The sequence below is a fragment of the Sycon ciliatum genome, chromosome 4, assembly GCF_964019385.1.
Source record: "Sycon ciliatum chromosome 4, ocSycCili1.1, whole genome shotgun sequence".
Classification (NCBI taxonomy): domain Eukaryota; kingdom Metazoa; phylum Porifera; class Calcarea; order Leucosolenida; family Sycettidae; genus Sycon; species Sycon ciliatum.
Genome location: NC_088646.1, coordinates 7,302,639 through 7,318,784, shown reverse-complemented (window position 1 = coordinate 7,318,784; position 16,146 = coordinate 7,302,639). Strand labels below are relative to the sequence as shown.

At 48.2% G+C, this 16,146-nt stretch overlaps 3 protein-coding genes across 4 annotated transcripts; 1 reads left to right on the top strand and 2 right to left on the bottom strand.

Moving 5' to 3' along the window:
* The first annotated feature begins 160 nt into the window (after positions 1–160).
* Positions 161–11,963, top strand: LOC135814193 (UDP-xylose and UDP-N-acetylglucosamine transporter-like). Of its 2 annotated transcripts, none has more exons than XM_065327276.1 (11): positions 161–493; positions 583–696; positions 7,843–7,945; positions 8,350–8,399; positions 8,617–8,698; positions 8,967–9,015; positions 9,320–9,375; positions 9,616–9,669; positions 9,947–10,022; positions 10,567–10,636; positions 11,219–11,963. In XM_065327276.1, the coding sequence occupies exons 1-11, from the start codon at positions 405–407 to the stop codon at positions 11,442–11,444; spliced, it is 969 nt and encodes a 322-aa protein (XP_065183348.1). In that variant the 5' UTR covers positions 161–404; the 3' UTR covers positions 11,445–11,963. The 2 variants fall into 2 exon arrangements, with proteins under 2 accessions (XP_065183348.1, XP_065183347.1); XM_065327275.1 differs by lacking the exon at positions 7,843–7,945 and adding an exon at positions 7,553–7,655 and having other exon boundaries at positions 162–493.
* Positions 1,503–6,578, bottom strand: LOC135813315 (uncharacterized). Its single transcript, XM_065326416.1, has 3 exons — positions 6,285–6,578; positions 3,911–5,990; positions 1,503–2,545 (listed from the first exon to the last, which is right to left on the bottom strand). Exons 1-3 carry the CDS (start codon positions 6,576–6,578, stop codon positions 2,478–2,480), a joined length of 2,442 nt encoding a protein of 813 aa, XP_065182488.1. The 3' UTR covers positions 1,503–2,477.
* On the bottom strand, positions 11,905–15,989 carry LOC135814194 (ATP synthase mitochondrial F1 complex assembly factor 2-like). The gene is made up of 7 exons (XM_065327278.1): positions 15,814–15,989; positions 14,913–15,109; positions 14,536–14,633; positions 14,093–14,173; positions 13,721–13,833; positions 13,013–13,128; positions 11,905–12,745 (listed from the first exon to the last, which is right to left on the bottom strand). Exons 1-7 carry the CDS (start codon positions 15,941–15,943, stop codon positions 12,620–12,622), a joined length of 861 nt encoding a protein of 286 aa, XP_065183350.1. The 5' UTR covers positions 15,944–15,989; the 3' UTR covers positions 11,905–12,619.
* Between the last annotated feature and the right edge of the window lie 157 nt (positions 15,990–16,146).

Sequence of the window (16,146 nt, the reverse complement as noted above, 5' to 3'; positions counted from 1 at the left end):
TGGATCGGGACACGCACATTTTCGAAAAGCCCGCGGATCCAAGCTACGGTTTTCTGAGCGATTACGTCTGGTTGCCAAGACAAAAATAATTTAATAGAAAATGACGTGTGTTTACAGGTTTGTGAACGTCGTCATCGTCTTCACGAGCAAAGACGGCTTTGCTATTTTCGGTTTTGAGTCTTTCCCCCATGGCCATGGTGTACACTTTGTCCTCGTCACTTGTTGTTCGTAAACGCCATCTCATACGTAGTTTATTTTCTCCAGTGCAGTGTTGTCTCACTCATCGGATGTTTGTGAACCATCCCTGAGCTTACGTACAGTCTTCGCCTGGGGGCGACAATTTCCCTTGTCCGGATTTGAAAATTCTCTGTAGAAATATTCTCAAGTGATCAGAACTCACAGAAATGGCTTTCAGTCAGGGCCAGGTGCTGGCCGTGGCATTAGTATTTATCGGATGTTGCACGAATGTAGTGACACTGGAAGCTATTATAAAGTACGAGTGTTCAGTGTGACGAGATGGCTGATTTTGAAGAGGCCATGAGAGGCTAGCTGTATGTTCTTGGTGCTTGTTTCTGATCGCAGGCAAGACAAAGGAGCTGGCAACATCGTAACTTTTGCTCAGTTTCTTGTAATCGCTGTGGAGGGCATTGTAATTACTAGTCGCTTTTTCACCAGAAGCTCCGTCATACCCTTGAAGTAAGGAGTAGCATCATGCTTGTACATGTATATACTTTTTTTAAATATATTTTAATAGAGCACAATTTCGAATAGAACACTTTCACATGTATAATATCAAGAGTCCATAAGCAAGAGTGTCTCGACTGACGCACAACCTAAACGTCTCGAGAGAGTTTCACTTTACTAATCCCAACCAATCCAGTCACACAAGTAACTACAGTTAGTGATTCCAACTTACTTCTCAAATCCGTACCCTCATTCCCAAAGAGTTACTGGATACGAGCCAAGACAATGTACAACCTTTCTCTACCATCACAAAGGAATAATAACTGGCTGGCTGCCAGTGCAGCGGAAGTCAAGCCGAGAATGTCGCGTGCACTACGGACTGCACGATGGAACATGTAAACCTAGGAACGGCTATTCATGCACCGACTAGAGTAGAGGCAAAGTGTACTAATGGTGAAACACAATGTCAGTAGGGGACAAGAGTAACTAGAGTCAGCTATGCACGACTAGACCAGGCCAAGTCATGACAGCAGTCATTACACTACAAGTGGTACATCGGGATGCATATCACGACACTCCGGCCAGCAAAATGTTACACTACTGGGTAAAGAGAAGAAAGGGTGATAACGAATAGAAAGCAATTTGGATCTAATGAACAAACGCAGCGGGGTGGTTCTCACGAAAGGGCCTAGTGTATTGCGTGTTTTGAGCTAAGGCTGCTATGAAACTATCAGAGTTAAAATGTGAGGCTAATGGAGTGTTCTCTCACTTAATAGGCAACTATACCGGGTACCTGTTGCCGAAATGGGTCATATGCCTTGCCAAGTCTTCCGTGGCACCGGAGCACACCATACTGATCTGCGTGGATGCCGAGTTGCGTCACTATGCTGCTATTCTTCGACTCCATGTCTGGGAAGCTTTGCTGCTGGATATGCCTCACCCAAAGGCAGTTAGATAGGCGAATGGAGGGCGTTTCAGACAGGACTGTTGCGAGGAGTGGGTGCTTCGTCCTCAGCTTCTGTTGGCTGTCACTGGAGAGTCGCTGCCAGATCTTCTTTCGTAGAAAGACCAGACAATTGGCGGTGATTCGCAATAGAGTTGACAGCTGTCGGTGTCCCGGCTCGATCCCAGCTAGACCAGTCGATTGTACGACAGGTGTGTCTTCCGTGTTGGCGAAAAGTGATGCTTCGAAGACAGCCTTGGGTCCCCTGCACTCGGCCATCACATTCTTGAAATCTTCTGGAGTGATGGGAGGTCGCTGCCAGGTGGGCCAGTTGTCCTCGGCTTGTCGCAGCCAGTGAGGTCCGTGCCACCAGATGTCACTGAGGTCAGGCACAGTGGCGCCTCTCGTTGCTAGATCTGCAGGGTTGTCTTCGCTGCGAACATACCGGAATGACAGATCTTCTACTTGCTGGACTTCTTTGACACGGTTACGGACGAACACACTCAGGTCTTTATGCGTAACAAGCCAGCGGAGAACGCACTGTGAGTCGCACCACAGGAAGCTCTTCGTGATGTCGATGCCGAGCTCTTTGCGCACAAATAGCAGAGCTCTGGTTGCAATGACTACGCCCATGAGCTCTAGGCGGGGTATGGTGAGCTCCCTTTTTGCTGGCGCCAATCGCATCTTGCAGAAGAGCAGTGTCGATGTCGCATCAGGTCCGTTGGCTTCACGGAGGTAGACACACGCTGCATAGGAGTCCTTTGATGCGTCACAGAAGACATGAAGTTGTCGATCGGTGACTGACTTCAGAGTGGAGGTTCGGCGTTGGATACGGATGTCTGCGACCGGCTCAAGTATACCCTCTATGGACTGCCATTGCTCGAGTCGTTCTGTGGGTAGAGCGTCGTCCCAAGACAGGTCGTCCCTCCAAAGCGTTCTCAAAAACACTTTGGCATGGAAGGTGACTGGGTTGAAGAGTCCGAGTGGATCATAAATGCGTGCTACGTTGTGCAAAACACGCCGTTTGGATGCTATGCTGTCGACGTCAGGCGACTCGGAGCTCACACCTGGAATGTGGAATGTGTCGGCGACGGTATCCCACTGCAGGCCGAGAACTTTCTGGCTCGTGTTCGTCGCCGTCACACTCGAGTACATTCATGGACGCGGAGTTGAACACCTGCCGAGTCTCGCGGTACTTGACCTCGGCTTCCTCTGCAGTACCAGCCGTCAGCATGATGTTATCCACGTAGATGTTCTTGCGAATTTCGGCTGCTGTGGCTGTCTTGTGTTTGTCAAGGTGATGCCTGATTGTGGCATCCAGCAAGAACGGACTGCTGATGATGCCAAATGGTAGTCGGCAGAACCGGTAGACTTCGATGTTGTCCACGATGACGTCCGGCTTAGTGATGTCACGATACCACAGAAATCGGGTGACGTCACGGTCTGTCTCTTGAATCCTTACTTGCAGGAATGCCTTCTCAATATCTGAGATTAGCACGATCGGGGCCAGGCGAAATCGTAGCAGAATGCCGCAGAGGCTAGGCAGGAGGGACGGCCCTTGATTCAGGCAGTCATTCGAAGGAGACAACACTGGATGGTGCGGCAGATGGTGCGAGCGTTGACCGCACTTGGTTTTCTCTGTGACTCGCTCGATAATGCCAAGCCGTTCCTGCTGCAGCAGCACGTCGTTGTACCTGGTCAGCAGGTCTCGATCTGCTGCAAGCCGTTTCCCCAGTGACTTCATCCTTCCGTAGGCTAGGTCCTTGTTGTGTGGAAGCTGCATGTCGGGCTTCCATGGAAACTGGACTGTGTAGCGGCCGTCGGCAAACGTGACGGTCTCCTCGAACTGTCGAACTGTGTCGTCATCTGTTGGGAGACTTGCTGGGTCCTCCACACCGATCCTTTCTAGCGACCAAAACTCCGTCAAGTTTGGTTCGACTTCAGCAAGCAGAGCAGAGTCGGCGGTTGCCATGTAGTCATATAGCGGACGCTGTAGACCGGTGCTTGCCTGCGTCATGACAAGAAGCGTTGAGCTGTTGCTGTCATCCGACTTGGACGAACACTGTCCTGTGACGATGTGACCCAAGAGCGTATCCATCACGTACAAACCTGACGGTAGACGCTGCGGTGATCCTTGCACAAGATTTCCGTAATGATCAGAACCAATGAGAATGTCAATGGCCCTCGTCTCGGCTGTTGATGGTATGGTGTCTGCCATTTGAATGGATGGTTCGCCTGCCAGGAACTTCGCATCTTCAGATGGAAGAGGGTAGCGTCGGATAGGTCGTGTAATGGTGTCGAGTACATTCGCTTTGATGGGGTACCTCTGTCCGTCGGACAGTGAGATGGACGTCTGAACGACCGATGTAACAACACTGCGTGGGTGTGTCACTCCAAAGGTGATGAGGGTCAATGACTCTTGTCTCTCCGGCTGCAGCTGAAGCTGCTTGCTGAGCTGGGTACTCATGTACGTGCGATTGCTGCCGGTGTCCAGTAACGCATGCGCGGTGATAAAGCTACCATCGGCAGCTTGAATCTGCACTTGTGCTGTCTGGAGGAATACTGCACCAGTCTTGTCGCTGGGACCCTCTGACACGAGACTGGCGGAGCACGTATTTGCAAGTTCCTCATCATTACCCTGTGTGGAGACGGCCCTGGCAGGTTGTGAGCCATTTGGTTGTGGCCTTGAGCTGCCTTTGGAGGGCTCACGTCTCTCATGGGCTGGGCAGATAGCTCGGTTGTGGCCGGTCTTGCTGCAGTGAAAACACGCCTTGGTTTTCTCTGGGCACTGGGACGCCATATGGCTCCGTCGCAGACGAATGAAGCAACGACCTTGTTCTCGGAGCTTCTGTTGTCTTGTCCGAGCCAGCTTGTAGGTGACGCACTGGTCGTTGAAGTGAGTCCCCTTGCAGAAGACACATAGACGTGGAGGCGCACTATGCGTTGACTGAGATGAAAGAGCGTGTCCAGTTCCTTGCATGGTCATTGGTGAGCCGTGCTGTGTCTGTGTGGCCGGTGTCCTTGAAGACTGAGAGGCAGAAGTCTCCGAACCTTCCCGCAAATTCCGGTGGATTTCGGCATACCGCTGAAGGGCGGATCGCAGGGTGGCGACCGTCCACGACTGATGGCTCGATGTTCGCCATTCCTCTAGCTTGGTGAGTACTTCCGTAGGGAACTTGGACAAAATGTGCTGCACCAATAGTGGCTGCTGTTCAACGCTAATGCCCATGGCAGACAGCTGTCGTAGTATCCGTTCGATGTTGTCAATGGTGTTCCGGATATCACGGTGTTTGGACGATGTGCTTTGCAATCGCTGCAGCTTGGTATACAGGGCAGCAACAATATCATCTGTCCGTCCGTATCGTTCTTTCAGTAGCTGTACGGCCGTGGCATAGTTGTTGTTGGTGATAGCCAGACCAGCGAGCGTGTGGGCAGCTCCGCCAGTGAGGGCACTCTTCAAGTAGCTCAGCTTAACGACATCGGACATTGGCTGTTTGTCCACGGCAGTTTCAAACAGGTCCCAAAAATCAGGCCAGTTGGTGACCTGCCCGTCGAAGCTCGGTATTTCCATCGGTTTTAGCTTGAACACAACGGAGCTTGGGCCGGCTGCAGCGGATATGCTGGTGTGTTGTGGCGTTTGGTTTTGGCTCAAAGCCTGGGCGACATTCATAACTGCGCCCTGAAGAGCTTGCTCCAGTGGGGCAATAGCATCGCGTGGCCAGGTTGTGGCTGGTGGAGGGGCTGTCCTGGCGGCGACAGAATGGTCTGGTGGATAGAATGTTTCTGCATCTGGCTGAAGCTGTTGTACTGCTTGTCTGTCCTGGGTCTCCTGCTGGAGGTAATGCTCATAGTCATAGGCCCTGTCCTCCTCACCACTGCCATAGGTGGGACTTGGGCTGGGCACCGCATGCACTGCTGGAGTGGCAGCAGTTCTACCAGTGCCATGGCCAATGGCATGCCTGACACGTGGTTTGGGGACTGGTGGCACTGGTGATCTTGGTTGGCTTCTGACACTGACTGCTGCGCTGGTTTCCTGTGCATTTGCTGCGCTGGCAGGAGACTCAGCTGCATCTTCTACATGTACAATGTCATGAAGCACTGCACTTTGTGCGTGTGACTGTTCAGCCGACTCACATTGGGACTGTCGCGGTGGCTCAACAGTGTCACAAGCACTTGAAGTAGCAGTGTCGATATCCGTGTCGGCACTCTTCTCACTCCACGCATGTAGTGTTGGCGACGCATGACATGTTGGTTTTGGTCCGCTGCGAGGGCTAGACATGGCCGCATCAAGAACATCTAGCGCGCGTGGCCCATGCTCTTCTAGTAATCGGAGTCGGGTGCGGCGTTCGTCTTCAGCTTCATACTGAGTGCGAGAATGGTGGTCGCATTGTTGTAAACATTGTGCGAGCCTCAGCAAACACACGCATTCAAGTTCGAAATTATTCTCCCACGCGTCTTGTTCATCTAATTTCTTATCCTCGTTTGCGTCTTCTAAGCTCCGTCTAATATTGTCTTGGATACCCTCGATGTTTGACTTCAAACCGGACGCCTCATCGTAAAGGGAACGTGCGGCAGAAACATCTAGGCGGCCAAGAGCGTCTGCACTGAAACAATCAGTTCCTAGCAGGTCTAGGTGAATTTTTATCCTTTGCCTCACCCTCGTCAGTCGACGCTTCATGTTGGACCTCGATTGGATCATCTGCTTGTATTCGGGGGTGGACGAGACTAGCAGCCGCTCCGAATCTCCTGCACCAGCGTCCGTGCCATCGGTCTGGTCCTTGCTGGCGTCCTCATTACCGGCCTCATGGGACTCATCCGCTGTACCATCCACGGCTCGTGGATCTACGCTTGTTTGAGCGGCTTGGGTCACCGGTAATTCTGCAGCAGCTGCACCGGTTGACTCGACAGGCTGTTCCTGTTCAGAGGTTGTTTGTTCGTTGGGTGACGACATCCTGGTCACAGCACCATGTCTCGACTGAAGCACAACCTAAACGTCTGGAGAGAGTTTCACTTTACTAATCCCAACCAATCCAGTCACACAAGTAACTACAGTTAGTGATTCCAACTTACTTCTCAAATCCGTACCCTCATTCCCAAAGAGTTACTGGATACGAGCCAAGACAATGTACAACCTTTCTCTACCATCACAAAGGAATAATAACTGGCTGGCTGCCAGTGCAGCGGAAGTCAAGCCGAGAATGTCGCGTGCACTACGGACTGCACGATGGAACATGTAAACCTAGGAACGGCTATTCATGCACCGACTAGAGTAGAGGCAAAGTGTACTAATGGTGAAACACAATGTCAGTAGGGGACAAGAGTAACTAGAGTCAGCTATGCACGACTAGACCAGGCCGAGTCATGACAGCAGTCATTACACTACAAGTGGTACATCGGGATGCATATCACGACAAAGAGTATTCAACTGTGATCTCTTTTCTATGGGCCAGATGCGCGGCGCACTGCGGAAAATCAAACACCGCACTTTCCGTCTGGTTTGAAATGAACTTTCATACCGAACTGGAGTTCACACACCAACATTTAGAGATCGCGTAAGAACTGGAACGAATCGGGCAAAAGCGGATGGCCTCGTACGAAGAATAGTGGATCTAGTGCATGCTATCAGAGCGTGATGAAGGCAGTGTGCCGCGCACTGACCCATAACCACAGTTGCATACTCTTGTTTATGCACTCTTGATAATATGTGTTTGGGCAATAAAATAGGCCTCTTTTAGCTGCGTATGATCCAAGCGCGTGTGGGAGTAGTTTACCCACGCCTGATTTCTTTTGTGCTAGTAAGTGTTCATTGGCACTCACCCCGCTATTGGCTCCTTAGGAGTGTGGATACGCCATGTGCGTGCAGGCATGCAATATACTCGAACTCACTGTTTCACGCTTGCCAAATCTTCTGTTGTCCATGCACAGGTTTTATGCATTGATGGTGACAATGTTCTTCTCTGTCAGTGTGATAAACAACTATGCTTTGAACTTTAACATCTCCATGCCACTGCATATGGTGTTCCGGGCGGTAAGTCTCCTACGCCTCATCCAGTGTGCTCTGGCCTGCATGTGTGTGTGTGTGTGTGTGTGTGCGTGTGCGTGTCACCCCGTGCGTGCGTCACCCCGTGTGTGTGTACGTGTGTGTGTGCGTGTGTGTGTGTGCGTGTGTGTTCGTGTCACCCATCTGCCACCTGTCCTTTGCCACTTGTTTGCAGGTGGTATGCGGCCATGGTAGTGATGTTCTTTACTGTCAGTCTTATTAACAACTACACGCTTAAAATGAACATCAGTCTGCCACTACATATGATCTTCAGGGCGGTAAGTACATAGTTTTCCGCTCTAAGAAACGTGCTTACCCAACAGTGATGCCCTGTGGGTGAGGTAAGCATCACTTTAGTAAGAGTCTTGCACTATGCATTGAGGCATTCACCCGGCTGTTGATTACAACGTTGTGTTCCGCCATTGTCTCGTCGTTCTCCTGTCACTGCTGCTGTGCCACTGTCACACATATTGCGCTTGCTTTGCCGAAAAGGATGGAGGAAATGATAATGTATGGGAGGGGGCGGGGCGGAAATGATGTGCGCGAGAAGGAGCATTGGCGTTATCGGTTTATCCCTGTGTGTGTGTGTGTGTGTGTGTGTGTGTGTGTGTGTGTGTGTGTGTGTGTGTGTGTGTGTGTGTGTGTGTGTGTGTTGCATTGTGTGTCTGTGTCGCTCCTGCAGAGCTCGCTGGTTGCTAACTTGATCCTTGGTATTCTTATCCTCCGAAAACGGTAAGTTTGTTGAAAGTGCAAAGTAGTGCTATTAAACCTGATGGTTTGAAGCGTTTTAAAAGTATGAAATTACTCACACCTTGATAGACAGGTTTGGCATTTATTTAGCAGTGCCTCACAGTGACCCTTGCGTTTCACAGTTTCACTGTCCGGTTACCCTGATGCAATGTGTTCTGTCTGTGCTGTATTGCTGTGCACTCCTGCTGCCCACTCCTAGGTATACCATGTCCAAGTACTTCTCAGTATTGCTCATCACACTAGGCATCAGCACATGCACCATTGTGACAGGAAAAGCTATGGTAAGTGATGACCTCTTCATATTGATTGACTGGTACGTAAGTTAGTTGCCAACTTCATTTTTCCACCAGCACATTTGTACTCGTCCTCTCACAGCACATATGTGTTTTTCCTGTTCACGTGGTCAATGATCACCAGCTTGCTCATAGTTGGGATTTGTACCATTCTTTGGTACTTGTACTACTAGTATGCTGTTCTTCTATTTCATGTACCTGGGAATGATGCTGTGTTCATTAACCAAGCTAACGTCATTGTCTGCTTCTGACACAGAAATCAAGTAGCGACGCTAACGATGAAAACTTCTCTACTTGGCTTATTGGTAAGTTATGCAATGTAGTCCCTGCTATACGTCAGCTGTCAAATACACTGCATGCTTGCTAAAGTAGTATAGACTCTACCCTTCCTCAATTATTAAGGAGCTATATTCAAGGTGATGTAAAAAGATCATGAACATTGATATTTTGACAAGCTATACATCTTTGCAGGGTGGTGGTGGCGTTCCTGCGGATGTTGACAACTCGGTCTACTTGAGTCTGAAGCGAACCGTGAAATTTTGTTTAACCCTCTTTCTTGGTTATTAGCTTGTCTAAATTGATTTGTGTTTTTCTTGTTTTTTGACTCAGGTATTGGAATGCTCATCTTTGCTTTGTTCGTGTCCGCTCTGATGGGAGTCTATCAGGTAGGGAGAGAGAGAGAGAGAGAGAGAGAGAGAGAGAGAGAGAGAGAGAGAGAGAGAGAGAGAGAGAGAGAGAGAGAGAGAGAGAGAGAGAGAGAGAGAGAGAGAGAGAGAGAGAGAGAGAGCGGGCACAAAGTACCAGAGCTGAATTTTATTGTGGTTAGTAGTGTTTGGCATGTGAGCTGCATGTATGTTTACTTTGTACATGTTTATTTTTTTTATTTTTTACATGTGCTTGTGCAGGAGGTGCTGTATAAGAAGTATGGTAAACAACCCCGTGAAGCCATGCTTTGGACGGTAAGTGAACCCGGATGTATGCCACTGACCTCTGTACTAATCCACGCACGGCCATGCTGGAACTTGGCTCGTGAAGCAATGTGTGTGTACTGTGTACCTTGGAAAGCTCCACGATGTGTGTGTACTGCACACGTTTATAATTATTACTACGCTCGCGTTTGGGTATATCTATTATCTTGAGTAAATCTGCAATTTTTTGTTGCCGTTATAGAGTGTGTGTGTCCAGTGAAGGCATTGTTGTGTGCCGGTATTTATTCTTACTGTCTCACTTGCACAGCATCTGATGCCCCTACCTGGATTCTACATACTGTACTCTGATATCATGGAGCATGCAGGAATCTTCACTGCATCTGGTAAGCATGAAGCTATCATGCTGTGACAATACACTACATTAGAGAGGTTAAGTTTCACGTAAAATTTGACGTGTTTTACGTGAGTTGACTGTCCCGCACGTGAGCTCATGACGTGGGTTTTTGGAAGTTTCGCTTGGTTATCCCGATCGAATTTGCGTGAGTTTCCGGAGTTTTATCGAGTTTGTTGGAAGATTGATATTTGAGCGAACTAAACCCGAATCCTGCCAGGCAAAATTTCACGTCACGTCGCACGTGTAACTTAACCTCTAAAATTACACGTAACGTGAGATTTGCACCGCGTTTTGAAAAAGGCCAGAAAACGTGTAACTTAACCTCTCTATTGTACATTATGGACTGTAGTGTGTGTGTGTGTGTGGGGGGGGGGGGGGGTATTCAGTGCCATAGCTAAGCCTGCTGGATCATTTTTGTGTTGTGGTAATTCTTTGGCTGAGGTCTTGATGTATGGTTCCTATTACTGAGATACGACTATACCGGTGTTGGTGTCGTTCATGTTCTTCTTTGTCACTTGTGCTTTCTGCTGCAGAGCCGGTGGACTTCCTGTCATTCAATGTTCCGTCTCTCTGGCTGCTGCTATTGGCTAACACCCTCACTCAGTATCCTTTTACACTACACAGTACATGCATTACATAGTACATGCATTACATGGTACATGCATGAGAGTGCAGTACTGGCGGGTGCCGAAGGGTGGGTGGGGGTAATAGTCTAACAGTTGTGCAAAGTGGAGTCACCGTGTATATCAGTAGGTTGTGCTTGGCGGAATCCTAGTGTGTTTGTTCTTCAACGCTATGTTCTCCAGCGTCTGACAGTATTGTACACTCGTGTGGATGGATGTGCCTCTACTGTTCTTGATACCTATTGTTTTTCTTGCTCCATTGCATTGGCTGTAGCAAGTACAGGTCGGACTGTGAGAAATGACAACAGGAATTGAACTGGAATGCTTACTTTTGATTCTCTACGATAGGTGAATACTGCATACGCACACTTAGCTTGTGCAACACAGCAGTTATAGTTGTGTATATTAATTTTATGTTAACCTATTGCAGAATGCCGGTCATCATGTTGGGTATATTTGAACATACTGATGTGAAGGGCGTGTCTCAGAAAGATACATTGAATAGTATTGTATTGTGCTCTTGTCATCCATCATGTTATTGCCCTTGACTAGCTCTCTGCAGATACGTGTGCATTCGCGGGGTGTTCTATTTGACAACGGCTTGCCCATCGCTAACGGTCACGCTCATCATCACGCTACGCAAGTTTGTCAGCTTGATCTTCTCCATCTTCTTCTTCGGCAATGCGTTCACCGCCTACCACTGGGTCGGTACAGCTTGTGTATTTGGTGGCACGCTGCTCTTCTCCGAAGTCCTACCTATCGGCAGGTCACACTCCAAGAAGGAATAGTTGACATCACATCCATGCAGGGAGTTGAATAAAGTCAATAAACCCTGGGTTTGTGCGACTCTATGTCTCCAAGCTAGCTGTCAGCACTTCTCATGCTTCCTTCCACAGAATATAAATTGTGTACTCACTCCTCATGATATTAGGGTTTCTTGTCAAACTAGTGGACGTTGACTTCTCCAGACTATATCTATTTTTTATTCAAGTGTAGTCCATGAACTCACTATTTATGGTCATCCGTATTCACTCGCTGTTGTTTGAGGACAGGGACTATCATTTGATTAGCACTTTCCGAGTTTGAATCTTGATTCGTAATGCTTTTCATTGACGTACTGTGCCAAGGTTTTCAACTTATCATATCGTGGCCAATTAGCTGCACATGATGATGATGTCCAGTGTTCATTTGTTGGCCTCACCACATACAATTGAAAATCTTAGTTTCCTTCGCCACAGTCACGGATACTCCAAGCAAGTATTCATGGTATCGCTTTCGAAGTACAATCATTGTTTGCCCTACTGTAACTGTCCAGTCTTTCAATCGGCAATCACTAAAACCAAACCTAGTAATGACTAGATTGCAGCACCGGTGCTGGACAATCAGCGACAATCGTGGTCTGCCAATGGGAATAAAACAGAAGAAAAGAAATGTTGCAAAGTATCGAACTAAATTTCCAGAGATTGAGTAAACGAAATTTATAAAAAAAAATGTCTCAAGCCACCCCACATGGAGTGAGGGAGATTGAGAGCACAACTACTCCCAAGGGAACTAGGCGTCAGAATTACAACACCGTGGTAACGCGAAGATGGTCATAAGACGACGCATTGTGTACTAGCCATAGCTAGTCCACGGATTGTTGGAGGGAACCTGGTTGACATATTGGTACCAAGCACGCGGATGATATCCCCTTGGGCTAGTCATTGGCACCAGAAACATGAAGCGTGCCCGTTGGTCAAGAGTGGTACAGGCTTCGCATGACACTATTCAGGCCAGGGAATATCCCTGTTGATGCCAACCCAGAACAAGTACGAGATACGCGTAGGAAGGGTTGCGTGGCACAGCGGCATTCGTGAATGGTTGAACAATTGTGCGTATCTCCAGGTAGCAGGTGAAGCGTGAAGTACTTGATGCAGCCTCATTCACCTACTCTCACTGCACTGTTCATAGAACACAGGAATCGTCATCTTGCAGGGCAATCGGGTAGCTTTCCGCACCACGTATGCACAAGATATGCAGATGCCAATGATGACTTCAATGCAACCAAGTCATACTGGTGTGCCCATTCCACATTGCCCCATCTGTCAATCTGCAAGACAAAGAGAGAGAGCAAGATGAACAGGTGCTGCATAAGCTGGATGACCAGCAAATTGATGGTTCATAAACAACAAAACCAGACAAAAGATGATACTCCAGGTCCACTCATACACAATTTTAAAAGACAGCATAAAAAAAGCAAAGTTCGCACAACCGTGTTACCACCGGCTTACAATTGTGCTGAGAAACACAATCAGCCAAGAGAAGTTTCGCTCGTGCCAGACAGCAAACCAGCAAGAAAAAAGCAAAACATTCTTACCTGAAATGTGTTTTCAAGCTGGGAGATAGCGATGGCCTCGTCTACATCAACATGACCATCTAGAAGAGCCGCAGCCGTAGCAAAGGACTTGCTGCTGGTGGTGGCACTCTCCAGACCTAGGCGGGCAAAGGTGAACACGGGAACGTCATTACTGGTGCACGTGTAACTTACAAATACTGGGTAAAAACTGGAGACAGGGAATAGTGGTTCACATAGAGGTGATGGAAACCATGACAACATGCATCTCACATACCGTATTTTCCGGATTACTGTATAAGCCGCATTTAACACCAGTAATTCACCCCAAAAAGTCAATGCAGCTTATATTACGATGGTCAAACTAAAGGCGATAAATTAGCTGTCTGTACTTTGTGTGGGAACGGTTTTTCCAGCCGTGCTGCTACCCACAGTCAACTGGGAACTTGTGGCCAGGCACAAGGGGTACATGGATGCAGCTAATGGGGTCGTTTTCGGCACTTGTGCCAGTGGTTGTGAGACTTGCCCACTCACCCCCACCGTTAGGCGCTGCATCTGCCGCTAGGGTTTATCGGGTGTTAGCGGCCGTCGTGAGTTCCCTTCGGGAACGGATACGATAATTTACTTTTTTTTTTTACTTTACTTTGTGATAAAAATCTGGGAACGGCTTATACTCCAGTGCGGCGTATACTCTAGAAAATACGGTACATGAAAGAAGTGTTTTGCACTTACTTGTTCGTGACCACTTGTTCAAATTGACCAAGTGCTCTGCAATGGTTGACACTGTGTTCTCGGGCAGAGCGATGTCAAAGATGTTGTCGCTGCTTGGTACTTGAACTTGAAACCTACCAGTGGCAAAAACATAGAGACTGTGGTGACTGACCAACTAGTAAAAGGACAAGTCTGAAGTACAGCAAGAAAGCTTTATGGTGAAATGGAAACAGCAGAAGCAACAGCTGAGCATTGATAAATAACGTTATCTGCTTTGGATATCTTCCAGAAGCCTAGACAGAGCGCTTGTGCATGACTGTGCACATACTTTGGTTGCAGTAATAACAGCGGAAATTGTGTAGCTCCTGTAGGACTATACAACACTGCACTGACCTGTCTTCAAGCCACTTCAGAATCGGATCCCACTTCTTCGTCTGCAGCGCCACAAGCTCATCGGGAAACTCCACCCGACATCTGAACACACACACACACGCACGCACGCACACGCGCACTCACACACGCACACACACACACACACACACACACACACACACACACACACACACAAACACGGACACACTTACACTCAGTCAAAGCCTCTTGGAACACAGCAAAAGATGACAAATGCGGCCCACAGAATAGGCCAGACAATGATGTATATTATTGTGGTGTGTGGAGGATAGCTCTTTATCTACATGTACATTCAGACGCAAGCATGACGTGACACAGCACAGCATGTACCATCAAAGACACTTATCCGCGGCCACCTGAAAGCCACCAGCATACAGCAGTCACACTAGCATGACAAGGTCCACAGGACAGAGCATTATCATTACCTCAGAGTATCCGTCTCTAGGTACGCTAGAATGTCTGCAGCGATCTCCTGATCGGTTCGCTTTGTCGGCTGATCAATAGCTAGGTTGACAAGCTGGGTCTGGGCGGCAATAGAAAGGAGAGGCAACCTTTAGATTACTCAGTCTACGGCTCGTGATAAGGCAATACCAATGGCTGCAGTGCCGAATGTTGGTATTCAAGTAAGTGCATGTACACATGTACTTCAAATCAATGCCGACCAAAAGAACAGGTGGACATAGCGTATGACTGTATCATTGCACCTGGCATCACCAAAGCAGTCAAGTTTCAATGCAATTCAAAGGAGTACCATGTCAACGACTCAAAAGTGGACTAGAAAACGCTATATTATAGCACGTACCAGGGGCATGGTGTGCGGCTTGATTTCGTCGTCTTGCACACTCCACTCCCGTGCCACGGCATTGGCAGCCATCTCTGATGGCACTATGACGTCATGGCCCAGCGGGGTTCTCAGTGGCCGCTCATCTAGCCGAACTGAAAACTCGTTAGACCCGGATAGTGAGCTTACAGATACGTCCTTGTACACCTTCTTACGTGCTATGCCACACAGATAGAATGCAGAATGCACATCAATCTTGTCTCTCAATGTTGCAGGCCAGGCAATATACATATCTGCCAACCATCCCGATTTGGCCGGGACCGTCCCGATATCGAGGGTGGCAATGGGCACTCAAAAGTACATTTGTCACATGCCGCACAACTACATTTGTATGCAATCATTTTCATATAATTTATAGCAAGAGTAGATAAACAAGAGTGTGCAACTCCGGATCTCTCCTGCATAATCTGCAGATACCCCCGCCCACGGTGGACTTTGTTGTTGACGTCACCTTTTTTCAGAAGAACGCGCATTTTGCCGCAGAGCAGTGTGAGTGCACGTGCTGGGCACCGACCTTGTAGTGTAAAGCCGGCCAAGAGCACGAGGGAAAACTTTCCGAAGACTCGCAGCGCGTGCGTCATCGAAAAGATTACGTCAACAAAAAATTCCGCCGTGGGCCTACCCATCCGCGAGTTGCACACTCTTGTTTATCTACTCTTGTTTATAGGTATGTCATTGTCCCGATCTCAGTTTTGCAAAGGTTGGCAGGTATGAATATACCATATCTGCATATACTGTACATGAAATTGTGCACATCATCTGTGCTACATCTTCAAATTGAGAATTTCGATAGTGAGCCATAGTGCATGTACTGGCATGATTCAAAAGTTATACAATCATGCACTTGAGAAATGAGACGTACCAAAGTTTGAAGACTGTCGCACTCCTAGCGCAGACAAGCAGCGTTTACATATCCCTGACACTAACATTATGTTCTTTTCGCTGTAGAATACTATTAGCCGATGAGATACCCCTATGATTTGTTCAATCATAAAAATAAGCAGAGATTCAAACACAAAATCTCGAAAAGAAGACGGACTCATAATCAGCTCGGCTCTGAGCTGAGCTAGCTAGCTGTGTGTGATTCGAAGCACTCAAGAAAATTAAATCACTCACGTGATCCGTCTCCACGGTGATGGCGGGAATGTTCAAAAATCATACATGCAGCTCGCCACGCAAAAGTGCTGTGTGCTTC

Coding starts and splice junctions, on each gene's coding strand:
- LOC135814194 (XM_065327278.1), bottom strand. CDS start 15,943: ATGATTGAACAAATCATAGGGGTATCTCATCGGCTAATAGTATTCTAC. Junction 14,634..14,912: donor AGCCGCACACCATGCCCCTG/GTACGTGCTATA, acceptor ATTGCCGCCCAG/ACCCAGCTTGTCAACCTAGC. Junction 12,746..13,012: donor AGCTTGAAAACACATTTCAG/GTAAGAATGTTT, acceptor TTTGTCTTGCAG/ATTGACAGATGGGGCAATGT.
- LOC135813315 (XM_065326416.1), bottom strand. CDS start 6,578: ATGTCGTCACCCAACGAACAAACAACCTCTGAACAGGAACAGCCTGTC. Junction 5,991..6,284: donor TGAAGCGTCGACTGACGAGG/GTGAGGCAAAGG, acceptor TCTCGCACTCAG/TATGAAGCTGAAGACGAACG. Junction 2,546..3,910: donor ACTCGACACCATTACACGAC/CTATCCGACGCT, acceptor TGGAGGGACGAC/CTGTCTTGGGACGACGCTCT.
- LOC135814193 (XM_065327276.1), top strand. CDS start 405: ATGGCTTTCAGTCAGGGCCAGGTGCTGGCCGTGGCATTAGTATTTATC. Junction 697..7,842: donor AGCTCCGTCATACCCTTGAA/GTAAGGAGTAGC, acceptor ACTTGTTTGCAG/GTGGTATGCGGCCATGGTAG. Junction 9,016..9,319: donor CTTCTCTACTTGGCTTATTG/GTAAGTTATGCA, acceptor TTTTTGACTCAG/GTATTGGAATGCTCATCTTT.